Here is a 22,737-nt window from a genome sequence, read left to right on the forward strand (position 1 = left end):
CGGTGGACGGGGAGATCTAGGCCCACGTAGACCCACCCAGTCTGAACTTCGGGAGATGGAGGGCCGAGGGGAGAGGCCCTGCGAGCAGAGTCCCAGCCCCGCGACGCCCCCCCCCCAGGCGACGAAACTGCAGGGGGCATGGCAGCGATTGATCCTCAAGCGCCTCTCAGACAGGTGTAGCCCGGGGAGGAACCCGGGGCCTTAAATGCATTCATAGTGTCCATGATCAATGTGTCCTACAATTCACATTAATTCTCGCAGCTAGCTGTGTTCTTCATCGACGCACAAGCCAAGTGATCCACCCCTAAGAGTTGTATCGGTATCTGGGGTATGAGCGGACTCATATGGGTGCTAACAACAGCACCAGCTCCCCCGCCTGCCCCTGCTACACGGGAAGAGAGGGGCCAAAGGCGAGGCGGCTCCACCTCAGGCCAGCCAGCAGGAAACTAAAGGATACAGTGAAAAGAAAAAAAAAGACAGGGTCAGGAACGGAAAGGCAGGACACACGGGACATGGGACGCCGCGAACCCAGCTCCCGGCGGCGGCCAGCCAATGGGCGGGCAAGTCAGGCGCTCGGGCCAGGACCCCACGCATGCCCAGAGGGGGCCCGCGACACGGCCCCCCGACCGCCGCCTCTGGAAGAGCCGGCGGCTGGAGGGGGCTCTCTGAGTCTCAAGGACCACCAGGTGGAGGGAGGAAACGGGAAGCCGTCCTGCGGACGACGGACGGGTGGTAGGGCGACCCCCCCCCGCGGGGTCTTTAAACTTCCGCGCCGAAACAGGACAACTAGGTACCTGGACAGGAGCGGGGTGGACACACGAGGCCCAGAAGGCGGGGCGGGCTGGAAGAGCCCACCCATGGCACAGGCACCCCCTGCACTTGACAGAGACACCCCGGCACCTTCAGAGCGGGAGAACTGTGGCGGAGGGGCGGCAGGTGCCATGAGGAGAAGGAGCGGGTCCCGGCCACCGGTACCGCACCCCCCCCCCCCCCCCCCCGTGCACACGAGATGAGATCACGGAGCCGGTTCAGAAAGAGGCAGAATGACCTCGGTACGCCGAGGGCCTTGGCTGGCCAGCGGGCAAGGGAGGTGCCAGCGGCGGAGACAGCAGTGGTGGAGGCAGAGGCGGGCGCACGGAGGCAAGGACGTAGGCAGAAGAGCAAGGGAGAGAGAGAGAATGGAGGAGGTCCCTCGATGGACCAGAACTGACACCTTCCCCGCACCGTTCCTTAACGACCCCTGCCTTTCCCGAAACGCTCACTTGGCAGACGGCCGCGGCACATGCCACGAATGCGACTGGGACCCGGGGACGCACCTCCTGGTGAGAGGAGGGACTCATACAGGCCCAAGAAAGGACCAGACACCCCCCTTGGCCTTCTCCATTAATGATCCTTCCACTGGTTCACCTACGGAAACCTTGTTATGATTTTTACTTCCTCTAGATAGTCAAGTTCGACCTTCTTCTCAGCCCTCCGACAGGGCCATGGGCTGATCAGGCCTCACTAAACCATCCAATCGGTAGTAGCAAAGGGTGGTGTGTACAAAGGGCAGGGACTTAATCAACGCAAGATTATGAGCGGCACTTACTGGGAATTCCTTGTTCATAGAGAATAATTGCAATCCCCGATCTCCATCACGAATGAGGTTCAATGGGTTACCCGTGCCTGCCCTTGTAGGATAGGCACACGCTGAGCCAGTCAGTGTGGCGCTAATGCAGCCCCGGACATCTAAGGGCATCACAGACCTGTTATTGCTCAATCTCGGGTGGCTGAACGCCACTTGTCCCTCTAAGAAGTTGGGGGATGCTGACCGCTTAGGGGATCACGTAACTAGTTAGCATGCCAGAGTCTAGTTCCTTATCGGAATTAACCAGACATATCGCTCCACCTTTCTAAGAACGGCCATGTACCACCACCCACGGAATCGAGAAAGAGCTATCAATCTGTCAATCCTGTCTGTGTCCAGGCCGGGTGAGGTTTCCCCTGTTGAGTCAAATTAAGCTGCAGGCTCCACTCCTGGTGGTGCCCTTCTGTCCATTCTGTTAAGTTTCAGCATTGCAACCATACTCCCCCCAGAACCCAAAGACTTTGGTTTCCCAGAAGATGCTTGACTATCATGGGAATAACGCCGCCGCATCGCCAGTCAGCATCTGTTTAGTTACGTACCCCCATTTGTTTTCCTTTTTCTTTCTCTATTTTTCTTTCTTTTTCTTTCATTGGGGGAGGCGATTTTTTTAATTCACATTTTAAATATGATTTTCCTGATTTGCCCTCTAGAAACCAGCTATTATTTCCCCTCATGCCTCCTGTTCTGAGGGCAGTTCCTCACTCACCCACTCACTCCTTCCAACCTGCCCATTCTGACAGTTCCCTACACTGGGGCATCAAGCCTTGACAGGACCAAGGGCATTTGCTGCCATTGGTGCCTGAAAAGGATATCCTTTGCTTCATATGCAGATGGAGCCATAGGCTCATCCTTGTGTATTCTTGGGATGATTGTTTAGTCCATGGAAGATCGAGGGCAGTGGTTTGGTTGGTTGATATTGTTCTTCTTATGGGGTGGCAAACCCCTTCAACTACTTCAGTTCTTTCTCTAACTCCTCTTTTTGGAAACTTGTTCTCAGCTCAATGGTTGACTGCAAGCATTCTCCCTTCTTCCCTCCCTCTCTTCTTCCCTCCCTCCCCACACAGCTCTGTGTTTGTATGTTTGTGTGTCTCTGTGTAAGTGTGTGTGTGTGTCTGTCTGTCTGTCTGTCTGTCTCTGTCTGTATGTCTTTCTAAGTGAATGTCACTTTTCTTTTCTTAGATAAAGTGATGAGATAAGAGTCTTACCCAAGCTATGCAAATATATCCTTTAGGCTGAGGCCAGAGTATTTTTTCCCTCTGTTCTACTATTTATAGACCTAATACTAGGAGCTTCTAGCCTCCATGTAATCCAACCTTCCAAGCTGACTGATTCAATATGGTTTCTCTTGGCATCTTCATGAGTTGTTCTACTTGGACTCACATTAACTTGGACAATATGTTACAATCTTCCAGCTTTTTCTGTTCTCTCCAGTGAATAGTTTGTTCTCTCAGAACCTGAATCTGTAAAATCATGTCCAGAAAACTTCCGTAAACACATGCCACACAGCACAACTTCTCTTTCTTGCTCTAATTCTCTCTGCTTTCTTTTGTCTGTTTTTGTCTCTCTTTCTCTACTCCTGTGTATTCTCTTATTCCTAAACTGTTCTCATGTGAATTGGGCATATTTTATCTGTGATACATTCTGTCACATTTTCTTTGAATTACTACTTTATCTGGCACTCAATTATATGACTTTCAAACATGGCTTCTTCGTTATATAAACTAAACTTACAATGTACAATCATTTTGCTAATATTTATCTACCTAGTTCTTACCAGGACCTATTGGTTGTAAAGAATTAACCTTTCAGGATGCCTATATTTATGGCAGAATCTTTCATATATGATGTCCTGTGTCTCAAAGATGAGGGTATTAGAATAAAATTATTCTACACATTTTCTAGAAGGTTAAAAGATTCAACTTAAGTCTTATTTTATGATCCCATTAGCAGCCATCAGTCCAAAACACAAAGTCACTAAAACAAATCCTAGTTGCATTAGGTAGGGTGGGAAGATATCCCAGTGATTAAGCAGGCAGGAAATGTTAGAGAGACATGGGAAGAAGATTGTTTATTGCTCAGCCTGTGTTTTTATAAAAGCTAGAACAATAAACCCAGGAGTGGGACAACCTACAGTGAGCTGGAGCCTCCAACAAAATTATTGATCAAGAAAGTGCCCACAGGAGTTCTCTGCACTCAAATCCCGTGGGAGGGAGAGCTAAAACCTCAGAGAGGCAGACACGCCTGGGAAACCAGAAGAGACTGCACTCTGCACACATTACTGATTCCAGAGGAAAACACCAAACGCCATCTGGAACCCTGGTGCACTGAAGCTCCCGGAAATGGTGGCTCAGATCTTCCTGGTTGCTGCCGCCGCAGAGAGCTCGTGGGCAGCACCCCTCGAGCAAACTTGAGCCTTGGGACCACAGATAAGACCAACTTTTCTGCTGCAAGTGACCTGCCTGGTGAACTCTGGACACACAGAGGCAGAATTCCTCTAGGACCGGGCACTCCCTGTGTTTACCGGGAGTCCCACACCCGAGGATCCCGGCCTGCAGCAGCTCTCTGCTCCCAGACCCCGTGGGAGAGAGACCTCACCGCCTGGTCAGGTGTGCACTCCTGAGGCTGCAGAGCGGAAGAGACCACCAACACTGCCCACCCCTGCCCACATCCCTGGCCCAAGAGAAAACTGTATAAGGCCTCTGGGTTCCCATGGGGGAGGGCCCAGAAGCAGCAGGACCCCTGTGCCTGGACACCGCCGGAACCTGAAGGAACAGACCGGATAAACAGTTCTCTGCACCCAAATCCCGTGGGAGGGAGAGCTAAACCTTCAGAGAGGCAGACACGCCTGGGAAACCAGAAGCGACTGCACTCTGCACACATAACTGATTCCAGAGGAAAACACCAAATGCCATCTGGAATCCTGGTGCATGGAAGCTCCCGGAAACGGCGGCGCAGATCTTCCTGGTTGCTGCCGCCGCAGAGAGCTCGTGGGCAGCACCCCTCGAGCAAACTTGAGCCTCGGGACCACAGGTAAGACCAACTTTTCTGCTGCAAGTGACCTGCCTGGTGAACTCAAGACACAGGCCCACAGGAACAGCTGAAGACCTGTAGAGAGGAAAAACTACACGCCCGAAAGCAGAACACTCTGTCCCCATAACAGGCTGAAAGAAAACAGGAAAACAGGTCTACAGCACCCCTGACACACAGGCTTATAAGACAGTCTAGTCACTGTCAGAAATAGCAGAACAAAGTAACACTAGAGATAATCTGATGGCGAGAGGCAAGCGCAGGAACCCAAGCAACAGAAACCAAGACTACATGGCACCATCAGAGCCCAATTCTCCCATCAAAACAAACATGGAATATCCAAACACACCAGAAAAGCAAGATCTAGTTTCAAACTCATATTTGATCATGATGCTGGAGGACTTCAAGAAAGACGTGAAAAACTCCCTTAGAGAAACACAGGAAAACATTAATAAACAAGTAGAAGCCTACAGAGAGGAATCGCAAAAATCCCTGAAAGAATTCCAGGAAAACATAAATAAACAAGTAGAAGCCCATAGAGAGGAGTCACAAAAATCCCTGAAAGAATTCCAGGAAAATACAATCAAACACTTGAAGGAATTAAAAATGGAAATAGAAGCAATCAAGAAAGAACACATGGAAACAACCCTGGATATAGAAAACCAAAAGAAGAGACAAGGAGCTGTAGATACAAGCTTCACCAACAGAATACAAGAGATGGAAGAGAGAATCTCAGGAGCAGAAGATTCCCTAGAAATCATTGACTCAACTGTCAAAGATAATGTAAAGCGGAAAAAGCTACTGGTCCAAAACATACAGGAAATCCAGGACTCAATGAGAAGATCAAACCTAAGGATAATAGGTATAGAAGAGAGTGAAGACTCCCAGCTCAAAGGACCATTAAATATCTTCAACAAAACCATAGAAGAAAACTTCCCTAACCTAAAAAAAGAGATACCCATAGGCATACAAGAAGCCTACAGAACTCCAAATAGATTGGACCAGAAAAGAAACACCTCCCCTCACATAATAGTCAAAAAACCAAACGCACAAAATAAAGAAAGAATATTAAAAGCAGTAAGGGAAAAAGGTCAAGTAACATATAAAGGCAGACCTATCAGAATCACACCAGACTTTTTGCCAGAAACTATGAAGGCCAGAAGATCCTGGACTGATGTCATACAGACCCTAAGAGAACACAAATGCCAGCCCAGGTTACTGTATCCTGCAAAACTCTCAATTAACATAGATGGAGAAACCAAGATATTCCATGACAAAACCAAATTTACACAATATCTTTCTACAAATGCAGCACTACAAAGGATAATAAATGGTAAAGCCCAACATAAGGGGGCAAGCTACACCCTAGAAAAAGCAAGAAACTAATCATCTTGACAACAAAACAAAGAGAAGAAAAGCACACAAAAATAACCTCACATCCAAATATGAATATAACAGGAAGCAATAATCACTATTCCTTAATATCTCTCAACATCAATGGCCTCAACTCCCCAATAAAAAGACATAGGTTAACAAACTGGATATGCAACGAGGACCCTGCATTCTGCTGCCTACAGGAAACACACCTCAGAAACAAAGACAGACACTACCTCAGAGTGAAAGGCTGGAAAACAAATTTCCAAGCAAATGGTTGGAAGAAGCAAGCTGGAGTAGCAATTCTAATATCAAATAAAATCAATTTTCAACTAAAATTCACTAAAAAAGTTAAGGAAGGACACTTCATATTCATCAAAGGAAAAATCCACAAAGATGAACTCTCAATCCTAAATATCTATGCCCCCAATACAAGGGCACCTACATACGTAAAAGAAACCTTACTAAAGCTCAAGACACACATTGCACCTCACACAATAAAAGTAGGAGATTTCAACACCCCACTCTCATCAATGGACAGATCATGGAAACAGAAATTAAACAGAGACATAGACAGACTAAGAGAAGTCATGAGCCAAATGGACTTAACAGATATTTATAGAACATTCTATCCTAAAGCAAAAGGATATACCTTCTTCTCAGCTCCTCATGGTACTTTCTCCAAAATTGACCATATAATTGGTCAAAAAACGGGCCTCAACAGGTACAGAAAGATAGAAATAATCCCATGCGTTCTATCAGACCACCACGGCCTAAAACTGGTCTTCAATAACAATAAGGGAAGAATGCCCACATATACGTGGAAATTGAACAATGCTCTACTCAATGATAACCTGGTCAAGGAAGAAATAAAGGAAGAAATTAAAAACTTTTTGGAATTTAATGAAAATGAAGGTACAACATACCCAAACTTATGGGACACAATTAAAGCTGTGCTAAGAGGAAAACTCATAGCGCTGAGTGCCTGCAGAAAGAAACAGGAAAGAGCATATGTCAGCAGCTTGACAGCACACCTAAAAGCTCTAGAACAAAAAGAACCAAATACACCCAGGAGGAGTAGAAGACAGGAAATAATCACACTCAGAGCTAAAATCAACCAAGTAGAAACAAAAAGGACCACAGAAAGAATCAACAGAACCAAAAGTTGGTTCTTTGAGAAAATCAACAAGATAGATAAACCCTTAGCCAGACTAACGAGAGGACACAGAGAGTGCGTCCAAATTAACAAAATCAGAAATGAAAAGGGAGTCATAAGTACAGATTCAAAGGAAATTCAAAAAATCATCAGATCTTAGTATAAAAGCCTATATTCAACAAAACTTGAAAATCTGCAGGAAATGGACAACTTCCTAAACAGATACCAGGTACCGAAGATAAATCAGGAACAGATAAACCAGTTAAACAACCCCATAACTCCTAAGGAAATAGAAGCAGTCACTAAAGGTCTCCCAACCAAAAAGAGCCCAGATCCAGACGGGTTTAGTGCAGAATTCTATCAGACCTTCATAGAAGACCTCATACCAATATTATCCAAACTATTCCACAAAATTGAAACAGATCGAGCACTACCGAATTCCTTCCATGAAGCCGCAATTACTTTTATACCTAAACCACACAAAGACGCAACAAAGAAAGAGAACTTCAGACCAATTTCCCTTATGAATATTGACGCAAAAATACTCAATAAAATTCTGGCAAACCGAATCCAAGAGCACATCAAAACAATCATCTACCATGATCAAGTAGGCTTCATCCCAGGAATTTAGGGATTGTTTAATATACGGAAAGCCATCAACGTGATCCATTATATAAACAAACTGAAAGAACAAAACCACATGATCATTTCATTAGATGCTGAGAAAGCATTTGACAAAATTCAACACCCCTTCATGATAAAAGTCCTGGAAAGAATAGGAATTCAAGGCCCATACCTAAACATAGCAAAAGCCACATACAGCAAACCAGTTGCTAACATTAAACTAAATGGAGAGAAACTTGAAGCAATCCCACTAAAATCAGGGACTAGACAAGGCTGCCCACTCTCTCCCTACTTATTCAATATAGTTTTCGAAGTTCTAGCCAGAGCAATCAGACAACAAAAGGAGGTCAAGGGGATACAGATCGGAAAAGATGAAGTCAAATTATCACTATTTGCAGATGATATGATAGTATATTTAAGTGATCCCCAAAGTTCCACCAGAGAACTACTAAAGGTGATAAACAACTTCAGCAAAGTGGCTGGGTATAAAATTAACTCAAATAAATCAATAGCCTTCCTCTACACAAAAGAGAAACAAGCCGAGAAAGAAATTAGGGAAACAACACCCTTCATAATAGACCCAAATAATATAAAGTACCTCGGTGTGACTTTAAACAAGCAAGTAAAAGATTTGTACAATAAGAACTTCAAGACTCTGAAGAAAGAAATTGAAGAAGACCTCAGAAGATGGAAAGATCTCCCATGCTCATGGATTGGCAGGATCAATATAGTAAAAATGGCCATTTTACCAAAAGCTATCTACAGATTCAACGCAATCCCCATCAAAATACCAATCCAATTCTTCAAAGAGTTAGACAGAACAATTTGCAAATTCATCTGGAATAACAAAAAACCCAGGATAGCTAAAGCTATCCTCAACAATAAAAGGACTTCAGGGGGAATCACTATCCCTGAACTCAAGCAGTATTACAGAGCAATAGTGATAAAAACTGCATGGTATTGGTACAGAGACAGACAGATAGACCAACGGAATAGAATTGAAGACCCAGAAATGAACCCACACACCTACGGTGACTTGATTTTTGACAAAGGAGCCAAAACCATCCAATGGAAAAAGATAGCATTTTCGGCAAATGGTGCTGGTTCAACTAGAGGTCAACATGTAGAAGAATGCAGATCGATCCATGCTTATCACGCTGTACAAAGCTTAAGCCCAAGTGGATCAAGGACCTCCACATCAAACCAGACACACTCAAACTAATAGAAGAAAAACTAGGGAAGCATCTGGAACACATGGGCACTGGAAAAAATTTCCTGAACAAAACACCAATGGCTTATGCTCTAAGATCAAGAATCAACAAATGGGATCTCATAAAACTGCAAAGCTTCTGTAAGGCAAAGGACACTGTGGTTAGGACAAAAACGGCAACCAACAGATTGGGAAAAGATCTTTACAAATCCTACAACAGATATACCTTGTATATCTTATATACAAAATATACAAAGAACTCAAGAAGTTAGACCGCAGGGAGACAAATAACCCCAGTAGAAAATGGGGTTCAGAGCTAAAGAAACAATTCACAGCTGAGGAATGTCGAATGGCTGAGAAACACCTGAAGAAATGTTCAACATCTTTAGTCATAAGGGAAATGCAAATCAAAACAACCCTGAGTTTTCACCTCACACCAGTGAGAATGGCTAAGATCAAAAACTCAGGTGACAGCCAATGCTGGTGAGGATGCGGAGAAACAGGAACACTCCTCCATTGTTGGTGGGATTGCAGACTGGTACAACCATTCTGGAAATCAGTCTGGAGGTTCCTCAGAAAATTGGACATTGAACTGCCTGAGGATCCAGCTATGTCTCTCTTGGGCATATATCCAAAAGATGCCCCAACATATAAAAAAGACACGTGCTCCACTATGTTCATCACAGCTTTATTTATAATAGCCAGAAGCTGGAAAGAACCCAGATGTCCTTCAACAGAGGAATGGATACAGAAAATGTGGTACATCTACACAATGGAATATTACTCAGCTATCAAAAACAATGACTTTATGAAATTCGTAGGCAAATGATTGGAACTGGAAAATATCATCCTAAGTGAGCTAACCCAATCACAGAAAGACATACATGGTATGCACTCATTGATAAGTGGCTATTACCCAAAATGCTTGAATTACCCTAGATGCCTAGAACAAATGAAACTCCAGACGGATGATCAAAATGTGAATGCTTCACTCCTTCTTTAAAATGGTAACAAGAATACCCTTGGCAGGGAATAGAGAGGCAAAGATTAAAACAGAGACTGAAGGAACACCGATTCAGAGCCTGCCCCACATGTGGCCCATACATATACAGCCACCCAATTAGACAAGATGAATGAAGCAAAGAAGTGCAGACTGACAGGAGCCAGATGCAGATCGCTCCTGAGAGACACAGCCAGAATACAGCAAATACAGAGGCGAATGCCAGCAGCAAACCACTGAACTGAGAATAGGACCCGCGTTGAAGGAATCAGAGAAAGAACTGGAAGAGCTTGAAGGGGCTCGAAACCCCATATGTACAACAATGCCAAGCAACCAGAGCTTCCTGGGACTAAGCCACTACCTAAAGACTATTCATGGACTGACCCTGGACTCTGACCTCATAGGTAGCAATGAATATCCTAGTAAGAGCACCAGTGGAAGGGGAAGCCCTGGTTCCTGCTAAGACTGAACCCCCAGTGAACTAGACTGTTGGGGGGAGGTCGGCAATGGGGGGAGGGTGGGGAGGGGAACACCCATAAGGAAGGGGAGGGGGGAGGGGGATGTTTGCCCGGAAACCGGGAAAGGGAATAACACTCGAAATGTATATAAGAAATACTCAAGTTAATAAAAAAAAAAAAAAAAAGAAAGTGCCCACAGGCTTTTTCATAGGACAATCTTATGAAGAATTTTTTCTGTTAAGATTTTTTCTTCCAAGTTATCTCTAGTTTTATATCACATTGATAAAAAACCTTCCTATATAGTTTGTAGGTGAGAGTTTGTGGATGTATATCTCTAAGCTTGTGTATTGAAGTGATATCATTAAAAATTTTACAAAAGAATGGCTAATAATAACCTGTGTGTGTGTGTGTGTATATGTGTGTGGGTGTGTGTGTGTTTCTTTAATCCCGCAGGCTTTCGCCCGATTCTCGGTACCGTCTCGGTGCGGGCATGGGGCACCGACAGTGTATGTCAGTGAAATTATGTGTGTATATGTGTTTCTGCATGCCCACAGATATTATATGTATCATAATAGGGTATTAAAGAGGACAATGACTTAATCTAAAGAAATGCTTTAGATTATAGCACACACCAGCAAGAAAACATTCCTTTTTTGGCATGGGGTAGCAATTGGGCTTGCAACAATAAATTATGAAATATACTAGGAAGAGTGAAATAGCTCAGTAGGTAAAGATATTTGTTGCCAAAGCTGTTAACCTTGGTTTGGTCCTTGGGACATACACAATGGAAGGAGGAAATGGATGCCATAAATTGTACTCCATCATCCACATGTGTGCAATCACATGCAGAAACAAGCAAATACTCAACTAAAAGAATCAGAAAATTAGAATTCTATAAATATAGGACTTAAAATATATGCATAAATTAAAGTAAGGAAATAGATTGACATGAGATATGGTAAGAATTCTGTAAAGCTGATTCATACCCAGACTTAGAGAAAGTATCCCTATACATATGTGTGTTCCGTTTCTCCCATTTCTGGAGCAAGAAAAAAATTACATACATGGAATTTCTGCTTAGTATTACAGAGCAACAGAACATAATATTGAGAATTAAAAAAAGAATACATATATAGTTCATATGAAGGCAACTTGTTTAGCTTATCTCTGCAAGACCAACTCCTGGATACTATAAGTTCAGACTCATGAACATGTATTACTCAGATTGGTGAATCAAAAAACTTAAATATGGGGCATGTAGATTCCAGAGACTTTTCCACAGTGGAACTGTGTAACCAGGGTGACCAGACAATAGCACTTGTATTTGTATCACTTAGATTTATAGGGACCTTTCCTTGCATGGTGGAGGAATAGGCATCTACACTGAAATGTACTATATGTAACTAGAGAAATAAAACAAAATGTTCTGCTTTATAACCAAATCAGGAATACTACTAGGAGATTCCAGGTTTCTTAGTCACATCGTGAAATAGAGTCAAGTGACCTTGTTCCAATATAATATTCTTCATTCTTTCTGAGATATGAGGTAGAGGATGAAAGAAAATACTCAACAACCTGGGTTTAGAGTAATATATTAGTTTAAAATGTCAAGTGTATGAGTCCAAGGGGATCTGACATCCATCAGGAGTCTTGGAATACTTCCACTGGATTCTCCACAGTGGTTGCCTGTGCAGGATTTAGTTCCTGAATCAGCACTCATTTTTCAAATTTATAAGACACCAAAATGTAGACAAGAGGGATCATCCTCATATTCATTTACAAAGCACCCCCACAAGTTTTCTATTGTCTTACTTGGAAAGGATAAATTTAAAAGAGTAAAACAATATTATTATACTCAAGGAAAAAGCTTGTGTCAAAGAAACAAAACAACAATTAAAGGCAAAAGTCTATGTTTTTCAATAGAATGACTATAAGGAAAAGAAATACACTTTAAGCAAAAATTGTTGTTATCTTCTTCAAATTTATGGAGCATGGATGTTATAAAATGAATGATAAGATAGAATAACAATGTAGGGTGAGAAGCTAATTGAGAGAGGAACAGAAATTAAAATCAAAACAGCTCAGAGCATCAAAGAAGCCTGTGGTAAAACCAAATCTGCAGCAACACAATTGTAAGCAATACCCATTATGGAAAAGTAAAAGACAATTCAAAAGGAACATTAATGTATATGATGGACACTTGTGTCAACTTGGATTTAGATGCCTCTAAATCTGGAGGGGTTTGTCTCATATTGAGAAGGCAAAATGTTGTTCCCCTTCAGAAATTTGAAGTAGATTGAATAATTTTACCCTCTTTGTCCTAGTTAAAAAAAATAAGGCCAGAAAATAATTTAAATTGTAAACATGTGTGTGTGGGGTGTGTCTTTATTAAATTATGTGTGAGTATTTGCATGCATAGGGTTGCCTGTGGAGGCTAGAAAAGGAAGGGTATTGGGTCCCTGAAACTGAAATTACCAGTGATTATGAGTCTTCTTGTTCTTTGACTCTAACATGGGTCTTCTTCAAAAGTACATGTTCTTAACTTCTCCATCATCTCTCCAGTCTCCTGTAAAAATAAGTTTAAAAAAATGATTTCTGTTGCCTAAAGACAAGGAGGCTGAATGAATATAATGATTCTGAGGTTATTTTTAAAGATGAAATTCATTATGATAGACAATGGGCATAATATATCTAAAACTAAGAAAAGATAAAGTGCAAACAATAAGGAACAGTGTGCTGTATGAGAGATGTTGCAGGGTAAAAAATGACATGAAACTTTCTAAAGAGGCTTGAGTCTGCTTATAAGGTCGCAGTACTTTGTGAGTACATGTTTGTGTGGGGTCTGTAGGTGCATGTCCACAGGTGTGAATAAGGAGGTCAAAGGTCAATACTGGGTATTATTCTCAGTCACTCTCTACTGTATTGATTTTGTGACATGGTCTCAAGCTGACCATGGAATTACCAATTTAGCTAGACTGGGGCTCTGTCAAGCCACAGGGTTTCTTTCTTCTCCATTTCACAGGTACCAGGATGATTAGCTTGGAACACAGTCCCATGACATTTTACATTTTCTCTGGAGACCTCACTCAGATCCTCATGCATGTATCAGAAATAATTTAACAGAGGTGCTACCTCTTTCTGGCAGTGGCCATGTAGCTGCTGCAAGGAATAGCATATGAGTGCTTCAGTGACAGGATTCTACTGTGGCAAGTCCACTTAAACCACTTCTCAGTTGACAAGGGAAATTTGGTGGCCTTTATATTTAGTACCAAGTTTGCATGCCCTACAAGCTCTCCTTTCCTTCATTGTACTGCATATAGTCATTATCAAAATTGTATCACTTCATCAGTCATGGACAAGGCCATTTGGAGTCACACAGGCTAAGTCACTGTGGATGATTCTACATCTTTCTCAAAACTCTTTCAAGGGATAAAATGTTCTTCACCTCTTTTTGTATCTATCATTCCTCCAGATGTTACCATAATCCTGGGAATTTGAGACTTATAATCATATCTTTAGAGAAGTACCCAGTCACACTGAGCAAGTCTGTGTCAGTTGTGGAGAGAGGTAGGTCCTGCTTACATAACTGTTTTTAAGAAGCTATATCTGATCAGTAGAGACATGGAAAATGCAGAGATTATGTTGGATTGATAGAGACTTAAAAATGGCTCTTAGAATGATTACATCTTACAAAGATCTATATATTAGAAAGATGTCTAGAAGATCTGCTTTGTAAAATGAACTTGTCTGTCTGCAATTAAAAGGGAATTATGATAGGAGATAATAACTAGAGATAGTTTACCAACAAATGTTTAATTTGGTCTCTCACCATGCATAACTATGTAACTATGTTTGCTACCAGACCGGTAAGTCTTCCTGTTTACAGGACAAGCCTGGCCAGACATCTCTTTTGTCTTGCTGAAATTGTGCTTTTTATTGCAAAATAAGTTTAGGTGGTGACTGATCCAAGGAATGGGAGAAGGAGGAAGGGGAACTATTGGGAGCTTTGTGTAAAGATAGAGCTTTTGAAATGTGGATATTATGATTTTTTTTAATAATGTAAGCAATGATATCACTGCTTGGGTAAGCACAATTGTCATTGTATAAATATAGAAGGCTCAAGGTATTTGTGGCCACTTGCCTGAAAATCAAAAGGTGGTCAGTGTCTTCACTTTTGTTAACTCCCCTTCTCCATCTCAGGACCTAAACATTATAGCTAGAACTGGCATTGGCATCTTCTTGGTTCCTAAATTTTAATTTTTAAAAAATTTTTATTAGATATATTTCTTTACTTACATTTCAAACATTATTCCCCTTCCCAATTTCCTGTATATAAGCCCCTATCCCCTTCCATCCCCTCCCCCACACAGGTATTCACCCTATACATCCACTTTATCCCCCCCCCCATATTCCCCTGCACTGGGAGTCCAACCTTGGCAAGACCAGGGGCCTCCCCTTCCCCTGGTGCCCCAACAAGTCTGTTCTCTGCTATATATGCGGTTGGAGCCCTGGATGATTCCATGTATAGTCTTTTGGAACTGGTTTAGGCCCTGGAAGCTCTGTTTGGTTGGCATTGTTGTTTTGATGGGGTTGCATGCTCCTTCAACTCTCTCAATATTTCGTCTAATTCCCTCCAAGGGTCTTGTTCTCAGATCAGTGGTTTGCTGCTAGCATTGACTTCTGTATTGGACATGCTCTGGATGTGTCTCTCAGGAGAGATCTATATCCCGTCCCTTTCAAGAAGCATTTTATAACTTCATCAATCTTATCTAGTATATATATATATATATATATATATATATATATATATATATATATATATATATATACACACACACACACACACACACACACACACACACACACACACACACACATATATATATATATATATATACCCGCTTTTAAGAAGGAGTGGGAGCATCTGAACTTTGGTCATCCTTCTTCTTGAGCTTCCTGTGGTCTGTGGATTGCATCTTGGGTAATCGAGCTTTTTGGATAATATACACTTATCAATGAGTGCATACCAAGTGTGTTTTCCTGTGATTGAGTAACCTCACTCCGGATGATATTTTCTAGTTCATTCCATTTGACTATGAATTTCATTACATCGTTGTTTTTGATAGCTGAGTAGTGCTCCACTGTGTAGATGTACCACTTTTTGGAATCCATTCCTCTGTTGAAGGGCATATGGGTTCATTCCAGCTTCTGGCTATTATAAATAAGGCTTATATGAACACAGTGGAGCATGTGTCTTTGTTGTATGTTGGAGTATCTTTTGGGTATATGCCCAAGAGAGGTATAGGTGGGTTGTCAGGTAGTGCAATCTCTAATTTTCTTAGTAAACTCCAGACTGATTTCCAAAGTGTTTGTACCAGTTTGCAATCCCACCAACAATGGAAGAGTGTTCCTCTTTCTCCCCATCCTCCTCAGCATCTGCTGTCAATTGAGTTTTTTATTTTAGTTTTTCTGAATGGTGTGAGGTAGAATTTCAGGATTGTTTTGATTTGCATTCCCCTGATGACTAAGGATGTTGAACATATCTTTAACTGTTTTTTGGCCATTCAATAATCTTCAGCTGAGAATGATTTGTTTAGCTCTGTACCCCATTTTTAATAGGGTTATTTCACTCTCTGGATTCTAACTTCTTGAGTTATTTGTATGTTTTAGATATTAGCCCTGTATCAGATGTAGGATTGGTAAAAGATCTTTTCCCAATCTGTTGGTTGCCATTTCATCCTATTGACAGTGTCTTTTGCTTTACAAAAGCTTTGCAGCTTTATGAGGTCCCATTTGTCGATTCTTGATATTAGAGCATGAGCCATTGGCGTTTTGTTCAGGAAATTTTGCCCAGTGCCCATGTGTTCGAGACACTTCCCCATTTTTTCTTCTCTTAGTGTGAGTGTATCTGGTTTGATGTGGAGGGCCTCGATCCACTTGGACTTAAGCTTTGTACATGGTAATAAGAATGGATCAATTTGCATTCTTCTACATGCTGACTTCCAATTGTACCAGCACCATTTGTTGAAAATGTTACCTTTCTGCCATTGGATGGTTTTAGCTCCTTTGTCAAAGATCAAGTGACTATAGGTGTGTGGGTTCATTTCTGGGTCTTCAATTCTATTCCACTGATCTATCTGTCTGTCTCTGTACCAATCCCATTCAGTTTTTATGACGATTCCTCGGTAATACTGCTTGAAGTCAGGGATGGTGATTCTCACAGAAGTTCTTTTAATGTTGAGTATAGTTTTCGCTATCCTGGGTTTTGCAAATTGCTCTTTTTATCTCTATAAAGAATTGAGTAGGGATATTGATGGAGATTGTATTGAATCTATAGATTGCTTTTGGCAAAATGGCCATCTTTCCTATATTAATCCTGCCAATCCATGAGCATGGAGGACATTTCCATTTTCTCAGTTCTTCCTCAATATTTTTCTTAAGAGACTTGAAGTTCTTGTCATACAGATCTTTCGTTTGCTTGGTTAAAGTCACACCAAGATATTTTATATTACTTGGGAATATTGTGAAGGGTGTCATTTCCTTAATTTTTTTCTCAGCCTGTTTATCCTTTGAGTAGAAGAAGGCTACTGAATTGTTTGAGTTAATTTTATACCCCGGCACTTTGCTTAAGTTGTTTGTCAGGTTAAGTAGTTCTCTGGTGGAACTTTTGGGGTCACTTAACTATTCTATCATATCATCTGCAAATAGTGATAATTTGATTTCTTCCTTTCAAATTTGTATCCCTTTGACCTCTTTTCACTGTCTGATTGCTCTGGCTATGACTTTGACTATTAGACTGAATAAGTAGGGAGAGAGTGGGCAGGCTTGTTTAGTTCCTGATTTTAGTTGGGTTGCTTCAATTTTCTCTCCATTTAGTTTGATGTTACCTACTGGTTTGCTGTATATTGCTTTTACTATGTACAGATATGGGCCTTGAAATTCTGATTTTTCCAGGACTTTTATCATGAAGGGGTGTTGAACTTTGTCAAATGCTTTTTCAGCATCTAATCAAATGACCATGTCATTCTTATCTTTGGGTTACTTTATATAGTGGATTACATTGATGGATTTTTGTATATTAAACAATCCCTGCATCCCTTGAATGAAGCCTACTTGATTATGATGGATGATCATTTCGATGTGTTCTTGAATTCCCTTTGTAAGACATTCATGAGTATTTTTGCATCAATAATCATAAGGGAAATTGGTCTGAACTTCTTTTTCTTGGTTGGGTCTTTGTGTGTTTTCAGTATAAGATTAATGTATAATCTTATTATACAATTTTTAATTCATAGAAGGAATTTAGGTGTGTTCCATCTGTTTCAATTCTGTAGAATAGTTTGAACAGTATTAGTATGAGGTCTTCTGTGAAGGTCTGGTAGAATTCAGACCTGAATCCATCTGGAACTGGGCTCTTTTTGGTTGGGAGACTCTTAATAACAATAACTGCTTCTATTTCTTTAAGAGTTATGGGGGTGTTTAAATGGTTTATTTGTTCCTGATTTAGCTTTGGTACCTGGTATCTGTCTAGAAAGTTGTCCATTTCCTCCAGATTTTCCAGTTCTGTTGAATATAGGCTTTTGTAGTAGGATCTAATTTTTTTTTAAATTTCTTCACATGCTGCTGTTATGCCTCCCTATTCATTTCTGATTTTGTTAATTTGGATACACTCTCTGTGACCTCTGGTTAGTCTAAGGGTTTATCTATCATGTTGATTTTCTCAAAGAACCAGCTCCTGGTTTTGCTGATTCTTTGTATACTCATTTTTGTTTGTACTTGGTTGATTTCAGCTCTGATTTTGATTAGTTCCTGCCTTCTACTCCTCTTGGGTTTATTTATTTCTTTTTGTTCTAGAGCTTTTAGGTGTGCTATCAATAGTGGCCCTTAGAATTGGGGGTGATTTGGAGGGGGGGTTCTGGGTCTCCTTGGGTATTCCATTGTCTTTATAAGTGATATCTTCTGTCCTAATGTGGTCTTTATCTGGTTGGCTGTTTTAACACCTACCTCTAAGGAGAGATCTTTTTAGTTGGATGGGGGGAGGTGGAGTAAGGGGAGAGGCAGGTGGAAGCTCCTTTGTTTTTTTAATGGAGTCCTGTTTAATGTCTCCTTTGAAGCCTTGGGGGTTTTCTGCATCAGCTCAGCCACAGGGTACATTGCCTAGGTGATACAGGACTTAGAAGTTTGAGTATTCTTACCCCACACTGCCACAGGGTGGGTGTTGGGCAGTGGAAAGCTGCAAGAACACTGCGGGGTGGGGGGGGGGCGGGTGCAGGAGCTGAGGAATTTTTTTTTTAATGTTGTGTTTTTGTGTGTGTCCGTGAACTGTCTCTTACAGAAAAGAGGAGAAATGGTTTGTCCAATGGGAACATTCCCTTGGCCTATCAGCCTTGGGGGATTCCACAGAAGTCCAAAACGTTAAGCCTTCCTGCAGATTAAAGAACGAGCAGATGCCCTGCGGCTTTAAGTGTCTGCTGCTTTACCAGGTTAGATAGGGAGTCTGCCAAAACCGATTGCAGGCTGTTTGCAGGCTGTCAGGATTTAGACAGGGGCTAGAGGGACCTTCAGCCAACTCCAGAGAGTAGCTCTGGCCAGGAGCCTTCAGTTGCCCCTTCAGCTTGACCTAAGCTTGAGATGGTGCTGACTGAAAACTCAGCAGGAAAAGATAGGTTGCTACTCTCCAGAGTTGGGGGAGGTGACTCACCTTCCTGCACTGCAGTTTTGTTGATCATTGTTCGAGCACTACATTGTAGGGCTCTGGTGCCAGAGTGCTCTCCGCAGTGATCTCTGACCAGGCTGGCTAGTTGTGTGGGTACAGGTAAAGGGAGAACGATCTCAGGCAGGGAGGGGGAACATTTTTTTGCCACCCCAACTGCCTGTCCTTCTCCTTACCCCTACTGCCTGCCACTTTGGTTACCTGGGCTGGGCTGAACCAGCAGGGGACTGACTAGCCAGTGAGGAATGCAAGGGAGATTCTGGCAGTGATGATTTCTGGAGAGCAGATCTCATCTCCAAGTGGCAGAGTAACAGCTCTTATAACAGAAGCTCATAGACAATGGAATAATTCCTGCACGCCTTTCATTGTGCTTAAATAGTTTTGTGAATGGTCAGTGTCTGACAGAAAGTACTTCCTATTGGTTTGTCCTGAGAGCTTGGGAAGACCTCCTCATATACTTATTTGTAGGTGTGGTCCTGCTTCTAACTCTAATCTGTCTTGAGCCTACATGACCTGTGCTGAAGGGGCTTGCAACATTGCCCTACATGACTGGACTGTCTCAAACCTCTATAAAGGGGTCTTTGGGGGGACCTGTTATCCTGGGAAATTGGGAAGGCACCAGCAGTCCCCTTTAAGTGTCCTGGGGATTCAACCTATCTCCAGCAGGAATCAGGGTAGCTTTCACTGCCTGCCCCTCTAGTGAATTACATTGATGGATTTCCATATATTGACCCATCTCTGCATCCTTGGGATGAAATCTACTTAATCATGATGGATTATGATTTTGATGGTTGCTTGGATTTGGTTTGTAAGAATTTTATTGAGTAGTTTTGCTTTGATATTCATAAGGGAAATTGCTCTGAAGTTCTCTTTCTTTCTTGGTTTTTTGTGTGGTTTATGTATAAGCATTGTTGGTATCAAGTGTTGCCTTTAGCTGTAACACCATACAGTCCCAGAAGACGTTTTTGGCTCAAGTCTCACCTCCACCTGGACATCTTTACCTCACAGTACAAATAAAAGCAGACTCCCTCCACCCTCACTCTCTTTTCTGTTCTTTCTCTGGCCCCTTCCCCTTGTATTTAATAAGGGAATTATTAAATCTCACCACATGGAACCGTGTTGGTATTGATTTGGGGTGCTCTTTCTGGACGGGCGCAGCCAATATTTAATAGCAACAAGCATAATTATGGTTTCATAGAAGGAATTGGCTAGTGTTCCTTCTTTTTCTATTTTGTGGAATAGTTTGCACCATATTGGTATGACATCTTCTATGAAGTCTCATAGAATTCTGCACTAAACACATCTGGTCCTGGGCTTTATTTGGTTGGGAGACTTTTAATAACCGCTTCTATTTCTTTAGTAGTTATGGGACTGTTTAGATGCTTTGTGTGATCCTGACTTAACTTTGGTACCTGGTACCTGTCTAGAAAATTATCCATTCAATACAGATTTTCCTGTATTGTTGAATATAAGCTTTTGTAGTAGGATCTGATTACTTTCTGTATTTCCTCGGATTCTCTTGTTATGTCTTACTTTTCATTTCTGATTTGTTAATTTGGATACCCTGTGCCCTCTGGTTAGCCAGGCTAAGGGTTTATTATCTATCTTGTTGATTTTCTGAAAAAACCAGCTCCCACTTTTGTGGATTCTTTGTATATTCCTTTTTTGTTTCTACTTGGTTGATCTCAGCCCTGAGTTTAATACAATTTCCTGCCTTCTACTCTTCTTGGGTGCATTTGCTTCTTTTAGTTCTAGAGGTTTTAGGTGTTCTGTCAAGGTGCTAATGTATGCTCTCTCCAATTTCTTTTTGAGCTGTGAGTTTTCCTCTTAACACTGCTTTCATTGTGTTCCATAAGTTTGGGTTCGTTGTACCTTTATTTTCATTAAATCCTAAAAAGTCTTTAATTTATTTCTTTATTTCTTCCATGACCAAGTTATAATTGAGTAGTGTTATTCAGCTTCCGTGTATACGTGAGCTTTCTGTCACTATTGTTGTTATTGAAAACAAACCTTAGTCCGTGGTAATCTGATAGGATGCATGCAATTATTTCAATCTTATATCTGCTGAGGTCTGTTTTGTGATCAATTATATGGTCAGTTCTGGAGAAGGTTACCATGAGGTTGTAAGAAGGTATATTCTTTTGTTTTAGGATGAAATGTTCTATTAATGTCTGTTAAGTCCATTTGGTTCATAACTTAGGTTAGTTTCTCTATGTCTCTGTTTAATTTCTGTTTCTATGAGCTGTCCATTGATGAAAGTGGGGTGTTGAAATCTCCCACTGTTATTGTGTGACATGCAGTATATGCTTTGAGCTTTAGTAAGGTTTCTTTTATGAATGCAAGTGCTCTTGCATTTGGAGCATAGATATTCAGGACTGAGAGTTCATCTTGTTGGACTTTTCCTTCGATGAATAGGAAGTGTCCTTCCTTATCTTTTCTGAAAACTTTTAGTTGAAAGTTGATTTTATTCGATATGAGAATGGCTACTCCAGATTTTTCTTTGGACCATTTGCTTGGGAAATTATTTTCCAGCAATTTACTCTGAGGTAATGTCTGTCATTGTCACTTATGTGGGTTTCCTATTTGCAGCAAATACTGAGTCCTCTTTAAGTATCCACTCTGTTTGTCCATGTCTTTTTATTAGAGAAGTGAGTCCATTGATATTAAGAGATATTAAAGAATAGGATTTTGTTTCCTGTTATTTTTTTGTTGTTAGAGGTGGAATTATATTTGTGTATTTCTCTTCCTTTGGTTTTGTTGCAAGAAGATTACTTTTGTGCTTTTTCTAGGGTTAGTTTTCCTCCTTGTGTTTGAGTTTTCGATCTATTATTCTTTGTAGGACATAAATACCTATCTTAAAGAAATACAGCACAACACAGGTAAGGAATAGTAGCCCTTGAAAAGGAAACACAGAAATCTCCTGAAGAACTACAGGAAAGCACAAACTAACAGGTAAAGGAATTGAAGAAAGTCATCCAGGAATTAAAAATGGAAATAGAGACAATAAAGAAAGCACAAAGGGTGACAACCCTGGAGATGGAAAAAGAAGGAAGGAGATCAGGAGTCAGAAACACAAGTATTTTCAATCAGAAATCAAGAGATAGAGGAGAGAATCTCATCGGCAGAAGATAACAGAAAACACTGACACAACCATCAAAGATAATGTAAAACGCAAAAAGCTCCTAACCCAAAACATTGAGGAAATCCAAGACACAATGAAAAGATCAACCCTAAGGATAGTAGGTATAGAAGAGAGCTAAGATTTCCAACATAAATGTCCAGTAAATATCTTCAACAAAATTATAGAAGGAAACTTCCCTAAAGAAAAGACATGCCTATAAACATACAAGAAGTTTACTGAAATCCAAATAGATTGACCAGAAAGGAAATCTGTGCCATCACATAATAGTCAAAACACCAAATGCACAAAACAAAGAAAGAATATTAAAAGCAGTAAGGGAAAATATCAAGTAACACATAAAGGCAGACCTATCAGAATTACACCAGAATTCTCACCAGAGACTATTAAAGCCAGAAGATCCTTGGCA

The 22,737-nt window shown here is 41.3% G+C and overlaps 2 protein-coding genes and 2 pseudogenes across 4 annotated transcripts in view; 1 reads left to right on the top strand and 3 right to left on the bottom strand.

Annotated features, from left to right (window-relative positions):
* Window positions 1–22,737, bottom strand: part of LOC148002461 (uncharacterized) — a 101,626-nt gene that overhangs the window by 13,693 nt on the left and 65,196 nt on the right. Inside the window, exons 4-5 of one of the 2 annotated variants that reach the window (XR_015632878.1) lie at window positions 14,618–14,722; window positions 12,952–13,042 (exon numbers count right to left, since the gene is read on the bottom strand). Coding sequence is in view for 1 of the 2 variants with exons in the window: in XM_087577200.1 (XP_087433326.1) it covers window positions 12,983–13,042 (60 nt within the window). In the remaining variant the exon portion in view is untranslated. The remainder of the gene's footprint in view (window positions 1–12,951; window positions 13,043–14,617; window positions 14,723–22,737) is intronic. The other variant, XM_087577200.1, reaches the window with a different exon arrangement.
* The window catches only part of Stx19 (syntaxin 19), a 130,074-nt gene that overhangs the window by 1,201 nt on the left and 106,136 nt on the right, over window positions 1–22,737 (top strand). The window contains exon 2 of one of the 2 annotated variants that reach the window (XM_087576891.1): window positions 13,949–14,043. The exons of the other annotated variant lie outside the window; for it this stretch is intronic. The gene's annotated coding sequence lies outside the window, so the exon portion shown is untranslated. The remainder of the gene's footprint in view (window positions 1–13,948; window positions 14,044–22,737) is intronic. 2 annotated transcript variants of the gene reach the window in all.
* 5.8srrna (5.8S ribosomal RNA) lies at window positions 161–313 on the bottom strand (annotated as a pseudogene).
* Window positions 1,385–2,287, bottom strand: LOC148002462 (18S ribosomal RNA; annotated as a pseudogene; the record flags this gene model as incomplete).

The sequence above is a fragment of the Rattus norvegicus genome, chromosome 11 (genome assembly GCF_021556685.1).
Source record: "Rattus norvegicus strain SHRSP/BbbUtx chromosome 11, alternate assembly SHRSP_T2T, whole genome shotgun sequence".
Lineage (NCBI taxonomy): Eukaryota > Metazoa > Chordata > Mammalia > Rodentia > Muridae > Rattus > Rattus norvegicus.